At 41.2% G+C, this 16,548-nt stretch overlaps 1 protein-coding gene across 1 annotated transcript in view; it reads left to right on the forward strand.

The window, feature by feature from the left end:
- KPNA6 (karyopherin alpha 6 (importin alpha 7)) overlaps positions 1 to 16,548 on the forward strand; it is a 55,964-nt gene that overhangs the window by 29,634 nt on the left and 9,782 nt on the right. The window contains exons 2-10 of the mRNA XM_012642326.1: positions 7,483 to 7,616; positions 8,962 to 9,054; positions 10,086 to 10,185; positions 11,100 to 11,194; positions 12,095 to 12,226; positions 13,438 to 13,526; positions 14,460 to 14,559; positions 14,858 to 15,021; positions 15,211 to 15,289. Coding sequence (XP_012497780.1) covers positions 7,483 to 7,616; positions 8,962 to 9,054; positions 10,086 to 10,185; positions 11,100 to 11,194; positions 12,095 to 12,226; positions 13,438 to 13,526; positions 14,460 to 14,559; positions 14,858 to 15,021; positions 15,211 to 15,289 — 986 coding nt within the window. The remainder of the gene's footprint in view (positions 1 to 7,482; positions 7,617 to 8,961; positions 9,055 to 10,085; positions 10,186 to 11,099; positions 11,195 to 12,094; positions 12,227 to 13,437; positions 13,527 to 14,459; positions 14,560 to 14,857; positions 15,022 to 15,210; positions 15,290 to 16,548) is intronic.

The raw sequence follows: 16,548 nt of genomic DNA on the forward strand, positions 1-16,548 counted from the left end.
CCAATAGATGTTATTCTTATATGGAGGTTGCACTCTTACTCAGGCTGGTCTCGAACTCCTGGCCTCAAGCCATTCTCCCGCCTTGGCCTCCCAAAGTGCTAGGATTGCAGGTTTGAGCCACCATGCCTGGTGGGAGATTTCTTTTTGCATTCTGTTGTCACAATCATCCTTATCCCTCCAGAAAGTGGGCAGTATTAAGAGTTAGTTGTCCCCTTCTTTGTGCACATAAAACTTATTTTTCACTTTTGTAATACTTGTAGTCACTATTTCAGATTAAAAATTGAGAAGATGGGAATTACTTATAAGGGAAGAACCAAGTTGGTAAGGCTTCGGGGAGGTTCACTGCCAGTTTTTTTTCTTTTTTCTTTTTTTTTTTTTAATGACAGCTGAGGGCAAAGAGATTGTTTTTGTTTTTTGAGACAGGATCTTGCTCTGTCACCCAGGCTGAAGTACAGTGGCGTGATCATAGCTCACTGCAACCTTGAACTCCTGGGCTCAAGTGGTCCTCCAACCTCAGAATTTTTTAAAAAATTTTTTATTGTTGTGAAATATATGTAACAAAATTTGCCATTTTAACCATTTGTGAGTGTACAATTCAGTGGCATCAATTATATTCACAATATTATGTTACCATCTCCACTGTTTCCAAATTTTTTATTACCCTGAACAGAAATTCTGTTTTACTTCCCATTTTCCCCACCTCCCAGCACCTGGTAACCTTTAATCTACTTTCTTTCTCTGAGTTTGTCTACTCTAGGTACCTCATATGAGGGAATCACATAATTTGTCCTTTTGTGTCTTGCTTATTTCATTTGATGTACTACTTTCAAGGTTCATCCATATTGTATCATGTGTCAGACCTTCATTCCTTTTCACAGCTGAATAATATTCCATGGGATGCATATACAGTAGTCCCTCCCTTATCTGCAGAGGAAATGTTGAAAGACCCTCAGTGGATGCCTGAAACTGCAGATAGGACCAAATCCTATACATACTATGTTTTTTCCTATATATACATACATACCTGCGGTAAAATTTGATTTATAAATTAGGCACAATAAGAGATTGAGAACAATAACTAATAATAAAGTAGAACAATTGTAACAATATGCCAGCATCACTACTCTTGCGCTTTGGGACCATTATTAAGTAAAACCAGGGTTACTTGAACACAAGCACTGCAATCTGATAAACAAGTCGGCTCCTGAGTGACTAATGGGCAGTAGAATATATGGTGTAGATATGCAGCACAAAGGGATGATTCACATCCCAGGCAGGAGGGAGCAGAATAGTGCGAGATTTGATCATGCTACTGAGAACAACACTAAATTTAACTAACGAACTGTTTGTGTAATTTTCCATTTAATATTTTTAGACCTTGGTTGACCATGGGTCACCGAAATCCTGGAAAGTAAAACTATGGATAAGTGAGGACTGCTGTACCACATTTTGTTTATCTGTTCATCTATTGGTGGATACTGGGTTGTTTGCACCTTTTGGCTATTGTGAATAATGCTGCACTGAACATTACCTACAAGTGTCTGTTTCAGCCCTGTTTTCCATTCTTTTGGTATATACCAGGGAGTTGGATTGCTGGATCATGTGATAATTCTGTTTAATTTTTTTGAGGAACCACCATACTCTTATCTACAGCAGCTGCACCATTTTTACATTCTTACCAGCAATGCACCAGATTCGCATTTCTCCACAACCTAGCCGACAGTTGCTATTTTGTTTTATTATTCTCATTCCATCCTAGTAGATGTGGAGTGGTATCTCATTGTGGTTTTGACTTAATGTTGAGCATCTTTTCATGTGCAGATTGGCCATTTGCATATCTTTTTTGGAGAAATGTCTATTCAAATCCTTTATTATTATTTACATATTTATTTATTTATGAATGAATGAATGACAGAGTCTGATTGTGTCACCCAGGCTGGAGTGCAGTGGCAGGATCATAGCTCACTGCAGCCTTGAATTCCTGGGCTCAAAGGATCCTCCCATCTTGGCCTTCCAAATAGCTGGGGCTACAGATGCAGGCACACCACAATACCTGGCTAACTTTCCCCCTCCCACCCTTTTTTTTTTTTTTTTTTTTTGAGACAGTCTCACTCCGTCGACCTGGGAGTGCAGTGGTGTTATCATAGTTCACTGTAACCTCAAACTCCTGGGCTCAAGTGATCCTCCTGCCTCAGCCTCCAGAGTCGCTAGGACTACAGGCATACACCACCACGCCCAACTAATTTTTTCTGTTTTTAGTAGAGATGGGGTCTTACTCTATCTTTTTGTTGAATTGATCATATAATGTCCTTCTTTGTCCTTTATGACAGTTTTTGACTTAAAGTCTGTTTTGTCTGATCTTAGTATAGTTACTCCAGTTCTCTTTATTCCCTTCTCATTTTCTTTTGTGTATATTTTTAATTTTTATTTTGCGTAAATGCATTTGTTTAGATATTTCCTTATGATTACCATGGGGATTACATTTAACATCCTAAATTTATAACACTCTAGTTTGAATTGATACTAACTTAACTTCAATAACATACAAAACTCTCACAGCTTCTGTGGCTGTCTAAAAAAGAAAATAGCATATAAAACTCTGCTTATGTACAGCTCTGTCCCCCTTTATTTTATTGTCACAAATTACATCTTTGTATTGTGTGCCCAATAATGTAGATTTATAATCATTTTATGCATTTGTCTATTTAATCATGTAGGAAATGAAAAGTGGACTTACAAACCAAAAAATACAATAATATTGGCTTTTCTATTAGCCCATGTAGTTACCTTTACGAGAGATTTATTTTCTTTTTCTTTTCCTTCTTTTTTTTTGAGACAGAGTCTCACTCTGTTGTCCTGAGTAAAGTGCTATGGTGTCAGCCTAGCTCACAGCAACCTCCAACTCCTGGGATCAAGTGATCCTCCTGCCTCAGCTTCCCAAGTAGCTGGGACTACAGGTGCACACCACGATGCCCAGCTAAATTTTGTATTTTTAGTAGAGACAGGGTCTTGCTGTTGCTCGGGCTGGTGTCGAACTCCTGAGCTCAAGCGATCCTCCCTCCTCGGCCTCCCAGAGTGCTAGGATTACAGGTGTGAGCCACCGTGCCAGGCCAGATTTTTATTTCTTCATACAACTTCAAGTTATTGTGTAGCGTCCTTTCATTGCAGCCCTTTCCCTGACTCATGGAGCTTCATCCGACATGTATGCATCTTTAGTCTTCAGCAAAGACTTAAGGAACCCTAAGCAGATTTCCCAACCCTTTTTTCTGTGTATCTCCCTCCTTTCTGCAACTCTGCCTTACAGTTTCCAGCTGCCTCGGTCTCCCTGATCTCTCTAGTCTCTCCTCAACTAGTGAGATTTCGGTGCTCTGTTTGGGACTCCTCTCCCTGCTCTAGAGTGTGCCTCCCAGGCAGAAAGCCAAGGAGATAAGTAGGGCTCACTTCATTTATTTCCCTCACTTGGGGAATCACAATTCTGCACTGCTGTTGTCCAATGTCTGAAACAGTTTATGGGGTAAATCCTATCCATGTTATTTGATCATGGTTGGAAGTGGAGGTGATAATTATATTACTATTCAACAAATAAAAAGAGTAACAGAGAGCATTGTTAAGGAATATATTATATTTGGCTCACTTTTTAATAATAAACTGTTCCAATTCACCAGCAAGCTACAGTGGTTCTGAATGTGTATACCCCTAATGAAATAGTTAAAAATATATAAAGCAAAATTAAACTGCAGGGAAACATGAATACCCTCAGTGTAAAGCAATGGAAGCGTTGAACAGTGTGATGAACAACTTGATTTAATGGACATATGTGCAGAATGCCACGCACAATAATCGAGGGTATAGTTTCTTTCAAGCACACGTGGGACACTTATATAAATTGAATACATAGTAAGCCAAAAAAGCAAATCTCAAAAAATTTAAAAGACTTCTCAGGACTCTAACCCCAGTGTGATTATATTAGAAATTAACCAAAAGGCCCCAAACATTACTCATTCTAAGAAACTCTCATGATCCAAATAAGAAAGTCAATGGAAATTAGGTAGTCAGAACAGACTTACAATACAAATATTAATTTGAAGGAAATTTACAATTTTTAGAAAGGTAATATAGTATAGTCTTATACTTAGGTTTATGCTGAGTTACACAAGTTAGAAAAAAAGAAGTGGAAAGGAGATAGAAATCACATAGTAGAAAGGATCTATAAAGCCAAACCTTGGATCTTTCAAAAGACCAAAATAAAAATAGTTAAGTCTCTGATGAAACTTCTCAAGAACAAAAGAGAACATAAAACAATATTAGGGATGAAAAAGACATACAACCACAGATAACTAAGTTGATTAAAAAGAGAATGTGAACAATTTATGCTAAGACATTTGAAACAAAAGATACAAATTTCTAGAATAACATAATTTACAAAAACTGACTCAAATAGGAAGTCTGAAGCTTTATAACCATTAAATACGTTGAATCAATGGTAAAGAATATTTCCACAAAGAAAGTACCAGCCCTAAATTTACCTTTTATAGGTGAGTTCTCCCAAATTTTTAATAAATTAGTTGTTTTACTTTTCCTTCCAGAAAATAGGAGCAAAAAGAACACTCCTTTCAAAACAAAACCAAAGAAGGATAATATAAGGTCTTGTGCTTTTACTGTATCACTTATGGACAAGGATACAAAAATTCTAAATAATATTAAAATATATCCAGCAGTGCAGAAAAAATATAATTCATCCTAACCAACTTGGGCTTATCCCAGGATTTTGAGGGTGATTTTCTATTAGAAAATCTATAGATCAAACCATTCATTATGCATTTTAAGGAGAAAAACCATGTATCTTCTCAAGAGATGCAGAAGAAGGTTTGGTTGATATTCAACAGCTATTCATGATTAAAAACTCATAGCAAACTAGGAATAGAGGGTTGCATCTTTAACCTGAAAAAGAAAAGATATGTGCCGGGCACAGTGGCTCACGCCTGTAATCCTAGCACTCTGAGAGGCCCAGGCGGGAGGATTGCTAGAGTTCAGGAGTTCAGGACCAGCCTGAGCAAGAGTGAGACCCCGTCTCTACTATAAATAGAAAGAAATTAGCCAAACAACTAAAAATAGAAAAAATTAGCTGGGCACGGTGCCTGTTGAACCAGCTACCCAGGAGGCTGAGGCAGGAGGATTGCTTGAGCCCAGAAGTTTTAAGGTTGCTGTGAGCTAGGCTGACACCACGGCACTCTAGCCCAGGCAAGAGAGTGAGACTCTGTCTAAAAAGAAAGAAAGAAAAGAAAAGATATGTGCCAAAAAGCTACAGCAAACACCATTGTTCATGATAAATTGGAACCTTTTCTTAAAATTAGGAACATAACAAGGATACCCACTATCACCACTGATTTTCAGCATTGTACTGGAGATCCTAGCCAGTGCAGTAAGGCAAGGTTAAACAAATCTTTACTTCCTAGTACTTAATAGGGATTTTTTTTTAAGTATAAGGGTAAGAAATTAAAAACCTATTTGCAGATGATGTAATTTTCTGTGTAGAAAATTGGAGCCAACCCACAGACAGATGTTTGGAATTAATAAGAATTTAGCAAGGTGTCTAGATAAAAGATAAAGAGCAACCTCCCATGTACTGACCCCTCCCCAAATAAAGTACCTGCAAATAAATCTGAAGTTGTAGAAGATCTTTATGGAGAAATTACAAAATCTTTATTGAAAGGCATTAAAGAAAACCTTAAAAATCAATGGGAGAGGCCAGGCACGGTGGCTCGTGCCTGTAATCCTAGCACTCTGGGAGGCTGAAGCAGGAGGATTGTTTGAGCTCAGAAGTTTGAGACTAGCCTGAGCAAGAGCAAGACCCTGTCTCTACTAAAAAAAATAGAAAGAAATTAGCTGGACAACTAAAAATAATATAGAAAAAATTAGCCGGGCATAGTGGCGAATGCCTGTAGTCCCAGTACTTAGGAGGCTGAGGGAGTAGGATCGCTTGAGCCCAGAAGTTTGAGGTTGCTGTGAGTTAGGCTGACGCCATGGCACTCTAGCCCAGGCAGCAGAGTGAGACAATGTCTCAATCAATCAGTCAATCAAATCAAATCAAATAAAATAAACTGGAGAGGCATATGACAGATGTAGGAGTATTTCACAGATACAGGAGTTCAATATCGGATATGGGTAATTTCAGTTAAAATCCCAACAGGATTTTTTTGAGGGCTTAACAAGCTTATTGTAAGGTTTTCTTTTTTTCCCTTTTCTTTCTTTCTTTTTTCTTTGAGACAGAGTCTTGCTCTGTCACCTGGGGTGCAGCGCAGTAGAGAGATCATAGCTCACTGCAACCTCAAATTCCTGGGCTCAAGTGATCCTGCTGCCTCAGCCTCTTGAGTAGCTGGGACTATAGACACTCTTCTATTTTTTTTTTTATTTCAGCATATTATGGGGGTACAGATGTTTAGGTTACATATGTTGCCCTTGTCTCCCCTCCCCCCGACACTCTACTATTGTAGAGATGGGGTGTCACTCTTGCTCAGGCTGATCTTGGACTTCTAGGCTCAAGCGAGCATCCTCCCGCCTCGGCCTCCCAAAGTGCTAGGATTACAGGCGAGTTCCTCCTTGCCCGGCCTGATCGTAAGGTTTTCTAAGGCTCCAAGAGAGCCGACACTCTCCGTAAGATTAAGGTAGGAGGACCTACACTATCAGATGAAGAGATTTGTTAAAAATTATTAATTAAGGTAATGTGATATTGGAGCAAGAAAGAAATTGACTGATGGAAGGGGACCTAAAACTAGATTGGGCCTATAGGGAGATTTGATCAATTGCAAGAGTGATACCGTGGAAAAGGAAAGGCTATTTGATAGGAAAAAATGAATGAAATATAGCTACATGTAAAAACATGTAGCTGTATTAAAAACTCAGTGAATGGGGGGAAGAAAATTCTCGAAAGACTAAACATAGTATTTAGGGATGTACATATGTGTGACTAATAAAAACAAAAGCAAAGATATTGACAAGTCAGATAGCAGTTTTCTTTTGGCTGGAGGGGGCGTGGGGAAAAGGGAGCCTGGGATAAGGGAAGAGCCCACAACTAGATTCAGGCATAATGAAAATGTTCTAGTGCTTAGATTTGGTGGTAGGTTTACAGATGTGCATTGTATGTTTTTGCTTGTAACTTACGTACGTTTAATGCTTTCTTATATTACATAATAAATTTTAAACGTTTAAAAAATTTAAAAAGGTGGTGGGCTTATACCAATTGTGCTGATACCACCTATTTAACGAGCTTATTTATAATTAAAGGAGACTCTGTGTGTGTGTTTTGGTAGGGATGGTGTTAGAGATGTCAGGTGCTTATCGAGAGTATTAGGTCTCCTTGAGAGCTGTGGTCCTCCTGGAATAGGGGAGAGTGCAGGGTTTGTAGAGACAGAAACCTGCTGAAAAGGAAATGCTGTCCTTTTAAGGGCTTTTGACATGTGTTTGTATCTTCCCTTCTTCTAGAGACCATGGCGAGCCCAGGGAAAGACAATTATCGAATGAAGAGCTATAAGAACAATGCCCTAAACCCTGAGGAAATGAGGCGAAGAAGAGAAGAAGAGGGCATTCAGCTCCGGAAGCAGAAGCGGGAGCAACAGGTGGGTTAACTGGAATATTCTCAAACTTACTGTTCAGGAAAGCTATCCAGTCCATATGGTTGGCCTTCACCTTGCACACTCACCTTCCCCTCAGCCAAGTAGCTTGCTTAGTAGGCCAGTCATCCAATTTCCTTTGTTGTAAAGAAATGTTGGAAGCTTTAAGAAAAGCCCCTTCCCACAAGTTAGACCAACTTAGACATCATTTATGTCTTCAATACAACATTCTCGTTCTAGCTCCATGTTGCTTCTTCATGCTATAGTCAGTATTAGGCCTGGCCTTCAACGCCCAGCTCCAAGCCAGGGCCTTTTAAGAGGTTCATCAGCCATTCTGTGCTGCCCTACTTCTTTCTGTTTTCTTGAGTTTGTTCTTTGTAAATATCCCCAGGACTGAGACTATATTAATGCCTCACCATCTGCGCTCCCACCCCACGCCACCACCAGATTGGTGCATTGCTCAGATCTAGATTCAGTCACCTAACCTGCTTTACCTACCCTCTTGCTGTACCATTATTCGTTTCCTTCAAGGCCTTTCATACACATCATCTATTTTATAAAGGGCGTAGAAATCTTTAAACATTTTTTTACTTATAAAAATGATCTCTTAAAAAATGCTAACAATTAGATATACCATGGAAAGAAAAGCCTTTGAATATCTTTCCATGTCAGTATTCAGTACTCCCCTCCTTACCTGCATGGGATATGTTCCAAGACCCCCAGTGGATGCTGGAAACTGGGTAGTACTGAACCGTATATATACTGTTTTTTCCTATACTTTTCATCTTTTCTTTTTTTTTTTTTTTTTTTACTTGCCTCAGACAGCTTTGTGAAGTCCAATACTTTCATCTTTTCACCTAAAGCTCTTTAGCATATTCGAATTGCCAGCACCACTACTCTTGTACTTTGGGGCCATTTTTAAGTAAAATAAGGGTTATTTGAACACAAGCACTGCAGTCTGATAACTGAGTCAGCTACTAAGTGACTAACGGGCAGTAGCATATACAGCGTGGATACACTGGACAAAGTGATGATTCACATCCCACACACGATGGAGTGTGATAGTGCGAGATTTCATCACACTATTCAGAATGGCAATTTAAAATTTAGGAATTGTTCATTTCTGAAATTTTTCATTTAATATTTTCAGACGACAATTGACCACAGGTAACTAAAACTATGGTAAGCAAAACTGTGGATAAGGACGGGACTACTGTATAAAGTTTGACCTCATTTTCTCAACTACTCTAATATTTCCTTGTCACTTACGCCGTAATTTAACGTTGGGTTGTTCTTTGTTTTCTGTGGTTCAGTGAGTAATCGTACTGCTATCTCTTCATTTTACTTTCAGCTTTTTAAACGGAGAAATGTGGAGCTGATTAATGAAGAAGCTGCCATGTTTGATAGTCTCCTCATGGACTCCTATGTGAGCTCTACCACTGGGGTAAGGCCCTTACATGCGCCTCAGGCAGGCCTGAGAAGTACCTGCTTCTAAGAACAGAAATTGGGCAGTTCATGTCATAGCTAGTAACCATGCTATGCTCTTTTGTAACTGATCAGCTTAAGGAGTCAACAAGGATTTGTCTCCGATGGAAATATCTGAGGAAACATTTTTTGTTTTTTTTTTTTTTATTGAGACAGAGTCTCACTATGTTGCCTGGGCTAGAGTGCCGTGGCGTTAGCCTAGCTCACAGCAACCTTAAACTCCTGGGCTTAAGCGATCCTCCTGCCTCAGCCTACCGAGTAGCTGGGACTACAGGCATGTGCCACCATGCCCGGCTAATTTTTCTATATATATATTTTTAGTTGTCCAGATAATTTCTTTCTATTTTTAGTAGAGACGGGGTCTCACTCTTGCTCAGGCTGGTCTTGAACTCCTGACCTTGAGCGATCCACCCACGTTGGCCTCCCAGAGTGCCCGGCCCTGAGGAAACATTTAAAGGAAGACGTCAGTTGCCCCAGAAGGAATCACTTTCTTTTGTTTTTTTGTTTTGTTTTGTTTTGTTTTTGAGACACAGTCTTGCTCTGTTGCCCGAGCTAGATTGAGTGCCATGGCATCAGCCTAGCTCACAGCAACCTCAAACTCCTAGGCTCAAACGATCCTCCTTCCTCAGCCTCCCGGGTAGCTGGGCTACAGATGTGCACCACCACACTCAGCTAATTTTTTCTATTTTTAGTAGAAACGGGCTCTCACTCTTACTCAGGCTGGTCTTGAACTCCTGAGCTCAAGCAATCCTCCCACCTTGGCCTCCCAGAGTGCTAGAATTACAGGTGTGAGCCACCGTGCCTGGCCAGGAATCACTTTCGAATGTCCCAACTTGAAGCAGCCATGGATTAAACAAACCCCTTCTCCTGAGCCTGTTATTGCAATCTTCTTGCCCTTAAGTCTTAGAAAACAGGATGCCACCAGGATTATGTGCTCACATCTGGCTCTAGTGTTGGTTTGCAAAGTCCTAAACTTGATTTACGTTCTAGGAGAGTGTGATCACAAGAGAGATGGTGGAGATGCTCTTTTCTGATGATTCTGACCTGCAGTTAGCAACCACACAGAAATTTCGGAAACTGCTCTCCAAAGGTACAGAACCTGGTCCCTCTCAGAGAGGCCCTACCTATGTGACTTAGCCTCTTGTTTCTTTTCACCAATGTCATCAACTAATCTCCCCCTTGCTCATTCTGCTCTAGCCCTACTGGCCTTGGTGTTCCTTGTATAATGCAGGCACATTCCCACCTTGCACTGAATATTCCTTCTACCTGATATCCTCTACTCTCAAATATCTATGTAGCAACTCCCTCACTTCTATGATCGAATCCTACCTTCTTAATGAAGCCTACCCTGACCCCTATATAAAATTGCAAGCTACCCCCACCCTCAGCATTCTTTTATCTCTTTACCTTGCCCTACCTATTCTTCCCCCCCCGTTATATTTATTATCATCTAACATAATAAAATATCTCTTCCGACTAGGATGTAAGCTTTATGTGGGCAGGGACTTTGGGTTTTGTTAACTCCTATATCCTCAATTGCTGGAACTGTGTGGTACATAATAGATGTCTGATAAAAATTTGATGTGTGATAGAAAAATACCTCTTGCTTCAGTGTATTAAGCAGTCCTCCCATGAAGAGATGACTGGTCTGTCTTGTAAGGGAAATGTTTAGACTAGGGTTGTTCATCCCTTGAGCTTTCCTCCCCTGCTTAATCATTCTTTGCTTGTGTTCAGTAAGCCAAAGGTGAGCGTACCTAAGTTAGGATTGGCTCTGCTCTTCAGCATTCCAATATTCAAAGACAAGCAGGTATTGTTAAAACCACCTTACCAGGAAGGAGTTTAAGAATGTTCATAAGAGTAGTCAGAAGTATCTATTCCAAGATGATTATTGTGGAACAAAAGGGAAAAAAAAGGAAGTATCTAGGAAGAGTTGTGAGCTGACCCCTGTAAAAGGATCAGACAAGGCCTCTCTTGACTTTTTCTTTTCCCTTCTCCCTCTTCCAGAGCCTAGTCCTCCAATAGACGAAGTTATCAATACCCCAGGAGTGGTGGATCGGTTTGTGGAGTTTCTGAAGAGGAATGAGAATTGTACATTACAGGTAAGGGCGGGGGGTAGGAGTTATTAGATGAAAGCCCTTCCAAGAAATTGCAGTGGGATATTTCTATAGACACCTCTCTCAGGAAATAGACAAGTAATATGAGGAACCATTTAAGAGAAACCATCAGTTTGCTCACATGTGTTGGCTTCAGTGAAGGAGAACCAAAATCTCTTCCTTAAAACAATCTCAAAGGAAAGATACTAGAATAAGTCAGACTGATCATTCAGTTGTATATCAGAGAATATAGTCAACTTGTAACTATCTGTGTGGCCCGAGGCACACTGATTAGCCTCTCTGGGTCTCTCTTCTCAGAGATGGGTGATGGGTCAATTCATTGAAACTTGCCAGACACTCAGCTGAAAGGACTTTGAGAGACCCATCACACTCTAATCCTCATTTCAGAAATGAAGAAAATCAACCACCTTGTCTTGGGGTAGCGCTACTGTCCAATGAACAAATAGTGAGGGCAGTACCGCTAACGCCTACACAACATGCCCGCATCAACTAGAGCTTTGCTTTACTTTGGTGCGATTTTTGGAAAACAGAAAAACCTCTTTTCCACAGTAAAAAAAGAAAAAGACAAGAAATGAAGCTGAGGAAATAAAAAAGTGATGCCATCCATGGGTGCTGTGGTAGTGCAGGGCTAAATTTTGAACCATTGAGGCCCACTTTGTTTTTCCCATTATGTCACATCATTGCGTCTTCCCCCCGTTTAGGGGGAGGTGGGGAAAGGTTTATATTTTGTGTATGTGTTTTTTAAATTCATGGGTAAGAGGCTTGCTTGTATTTTGTGGGGTTTTTTTAATTCATGGGCAAGAGGCTTACTGTTCTGAGGCAGCTGATAGGCATGACTGCTCAGTCTGGAATGACCTTTCAATCATGGCTTAATCTCACTTTCAGTTTGAAGCTGCCTGGGCTCTAACAAACATTGCCTCTGGAACCTCTCAGCAGACCAAAATTGTCATTGAAGCAGGAGCCGTCCCCATTTTTATAGAGCTGCTTAACTCAGACTTTGAGGATGTGCAGGAACAGGTAATGCTTAGATTTGTCTTAGTTCTTGATGGTACCTGCAGTATAATAAAAAATATATTTGCCTTTATCCTGGTTCTTGGCACAGTGCTCTTAAAACCCTTGGGATTTTCTGAGTGTTAGGAGTGTCTTTTATTTATAGAGCCCCTTTGGAACACACCCGAGTCTGTGTTAATGAGATAACTCATCCTTGGTAGCCTTAGAACAGGGATGGTCACCAGAAGGACCAAACATAGGATTCAAAGGTGGGAGCTCTTACCCCTATCCTCCACCCTGAGGGAGGGAAGAGGATTATAAAAACTCTTGAACAATGAGATTCGGAGAGTTTCCAGGTTAGTGAACACATTCCCAAACATTGATGTCTTGGGAAGGGGCAGGAGGCATGGAAGCTCTGCTCCCCCACACACTACTCTGTACATACCTTGCCTTACTGCCCTCTGCATCTCTTCCATTTGGCTGTTCCTGAGTTGTATTCTTTTAATAAACTGGTAAGTGTAAGTAAAGTTTTTCTTGAGTTCAGTTCTAGCAAATTACCAAACTGAGGAGGGGAATGTAGGGATCACCAAATTTATAGCTGTTCAGTCAGAAATACAGGACTTAAAACTGGTGTCTGAAGTGGGGACAGTCTTGTGGGACCTTAACCTGTGGGGTCTGTGCCAGGAGTTAGTGTCAGAATTGAATTAAATTGATGGACACACAGTGGTATCAGCAAATTGATGGTTGTTGTAGAAAAAACTCCATACATTTGTTGTCAGAAATAGTGTTGGAAAAAAAGACACAGATCATGGAGATAAAGATATAACTTCTGTTTCTTCCACAGGATTCTTGCTAGTTGGATAGATGTGGGGAGTGGTATTAGGATCTTTTCTCCATTAACACATACAGGATTGGTCCAAGGCATCTATAAGAATGCAACTTTCTGATCACTTTTTTCTCTTTTTGGAGGCGGGATTGGGGAGGTATTGGTTTGGTTTCTCTGGCTAGTGCAGATGACAGCCTGTCATCTCCTCTGAACTGGGACCTCCCAGGGGAAAGGTCCTTGTAGGGCAAGTGCTCAATAAGGATTTTAACAGGGAGGTTGCCTGAGCTTGTTTAGTGTGTCTCAGGCCTTGACATGGTCCTCAGCCATGGTTGTCACTGTGTCATTGTGGCTATAAAGTACTCACAGAAGCTACCAGGTTCTGTGGGTGACAGTTCCATCATCCCCTTTTCAGGCAGTCTGGGCACTGGGAAACATAGCTGGAGACAGCTCCGTTTGCCGAGATTACGTCTTGAACTGTTCCATCCTTAATCCTTTGTTAACGTGAGTAATTATAATCATCTGCACCTGGGTATCGAAAGGGTAGCCATGTGACAGATCATTTAGGGGCAGCTTACTTGATCCCTTAAGATAATAGGTAAATACAAAAACTCTAAAGATACATTCTGGTTGCCAAAGTAAAAGGTAGGTATCTTTTGAGATTAAGAAGATTTTTGTGGCACTGGTCTGTGCCAAGGAGGATCTTATTTCTCACTTTATGACACTGTAGAACTTGATGTTGGTCATATCTCCCTCATTGTTGAGCCAGGAGAGAGAGGCACAACTAGCCCATCTGGCAAAATCCAAACTTCTCTACAGAATGCATTGATTTGCCATGGGGTTATACATAGGTACATTGGACAGCTCTGTTGTAAATCATAGATCCAAGACCCTATGAAGGGTCATCTGGATCCCTCTCCCATCCCTTCCCCATACACCCTTAGAGTAAGCTACATCTAAACTGAAACAGATGAATGAACTCTTCTGCAGAGACCACAATCTCATAGGCTACCACTATCACTTTCTTGCACCCTTCACAGAAAATCATTCCATACTGCAGGGCTAAATCTCTCGTACCAGACCTTCAGCTTTTATTTCCAAAGAGAATACTACTCCTTGTCCTGGATTTGTGGCCAGGGTTAGGAGCACAGTATATCCTACTTTAAAAGCTTTACGGCTTACTTAATATCTAGCCCTTTGTTTTGTCCCTATTATCTATGGTATTAACTAACCACAGCTGGTCCTGCACAAAATTACTCTGTGCAGAGGTCGACCGTCTGGCCTATACCTGCTCTATTAACATAGGTCTATGGGTAGGAAGAAACAGACAGGCTGCTAGAGTCTTGGGGTCTGATTGGATTTTTCCCCAGCATTCATTGGCAATAGCACTATGCCAAGGCATCAGTACTCAGGATCTGTCTTTGCTGTTTCCTTCAGACTCCTTACCAAGTCCACACGACTGACAATGACACGGAATGCAGTCTGGGCCCTGTCAAACCTCTGCCGAGGGAAGAACCCACCCCCAGAGTTTGCAAAGGTAAGAGAGCTACTTACCAGTCCCTGAGCAATAGCAGGTTCCTTCATAGGGAGTTTTTAAGTCTTTGGGGTACCCCTTAGAGTCTCAAATCATGGGAAACTGAAAGAGGCAATTGTCAGTGAAGTAGGTGATCTTGTATACCTGAATGGTAAAGTGAAAAGGTAAGCCTGAAGGTTCTATGTAGCAGAGATCCTCAGGGTCGAGAATTACTTGTGGAAAGGGGGTAGCAATGTTAGGGTTAGTGATGGAGCTGTTGTAGTCTTGTCTGCATGAGTCTGTCTCACTCTGCTTCCAACAGGTCTCTCCTTGTTTGCCAGTACTGTCTCGCCTACTCTTCAGCAGCGATTCAGACTTGCTGGCAGATGCTTGCTGGGCCCTCTCTTATCTGTCTGATGGCCCCAATGAGAAAATCCAGGCGGTCATAGACTCTGGAGTGTGCCGGAGATTAGTAGAGCTACTGATGTGAGTAGTCTCAGTTAGAGAGGGTACAGGTTCCCTGAGCTTCTCCAAGCTCTGACTAAAGATCTGCAATTAGCAGTTTGCTGCCCTACTCAGAGGTCTGGAGCCATGAGAATGCTGCCAGCCTTGGTGGTCAGCAGGGCTAAAAATGGTGTGCTTGCTCTCTGCTGATCAGATCTCCCTCCTCTGTAGGCACAACGATTATAAAGTGGCTTCCCCTGCCCTGAGAGCTGTGGGTAACATCGTCACCGGGGATGACATCCAGACCCAGGTAAGGAGGAGGATGCAGGATCTTAGACCAGCTATGGGAGAGCACTGAGGAAAGCTGCCTGTGGACAAAAGCCTTCCTGCCAAGGGCTCTAGTACTAATGGGAGACAGCGAGCAAAAAGTTGTAGCTCTGTCATTCTCTACATGATTATGGGAAACTTGGTTCCTCCTTTTCTTCTATAAATTGGAAACAAATCATCCTCCAGTGGATGCTTGCAAAGGAAAATGAAGTGGAATAACTGGACTTACTGCCTGGGACATTGTAAGGTACTTAAGTTTGAGTCGTGGTCCCTTTGAGATATTGAAAGCTATGGAACTCCACCTCTGTTTTCTAGATCTTTAGGGTAACTTGAGTACTGTCTTGTATTAATGTTGTGTAAATAACTCCAGTGTGGACGTGGTAAGCAAGGTTCCCCTGCTCAGAGCTCTGGGGTATTCTTTGGGTCTCGAATAGTTGGCATAATTCTTGGGGATTCTTGACAGGTTTCTTACAGGTGAGCAGTCTCAACTGAATCTACACACACATTTTCTAAGTCATTTGTGTGCATGTGTGTGTGTGCACACTTGCACACGTTAAAATATAAAATTGGCCGGGCGTGGCTCATGCCTGTAATCCTAGCACTCTGGGAGGCTGAGGCGGGCGGATTGTTTGAGCTCAGGAGTTTGAAACCAGCCTGAGCAAGAGTAGAAAGAAATTAATTGGACAACTAAAAATATATATAAAAAAAAAAATTAGCCGGGCATGGTGGCGCATGCCTGTAGTCCCAGCTACTCAGGAGGCTGAGGCAGGAGGATCGCTTGAGCCCAGGAGTTTGAGGTTGCTGTGAGCTAGGCTGACGCCACGGCACCCTAGCCCGGGCAACACAGTGAGACTCTGTCTCAAAAAAAAAAATAAAATGTACCATTTTAACCATTTCAGTGGAATTTGTACATTCATGCTGTTATTTCATCATCATTGCCATCTATCTACAGAACTTTTTCATCATCTCAAACAAACTCTGTACCCATTAAACAATAACTCCCTCCCCCTCAAAACCTAGTAACCACCATTCTACTTTCTGTCGCTATGAGTGTGACTGCTCTAGGTACCTCATATAAGTGGAATCATACAGTATTTGTCCTTTTTCATCTGGTTTATTTCATTTAGCTTAATTAATATCTTCAAGATTGATCCATATTGTAGCATGTGTCAGAATTTCCTTCCTTTTTAAGGTTGCATACTATTTCATTGTACGTATACACCGTATTTTATTTATTCATTC

Source organism: Propithecus coquereli, unplaced genomic scaffold (assembly GCF_000956105.1).
Source record: "Propithecus coquereli isolate 6110/MARCELLA unplaced genomic scaffold, Pcoq_1.0 Scaffold178, whole genome shotgun sequence".
Taxonomy (NCBI): Eukaryota; Metazoa; Chordata; class Mammalia; order Primates; family Indriidae; genus Propithecus; species Propithecus coquereli.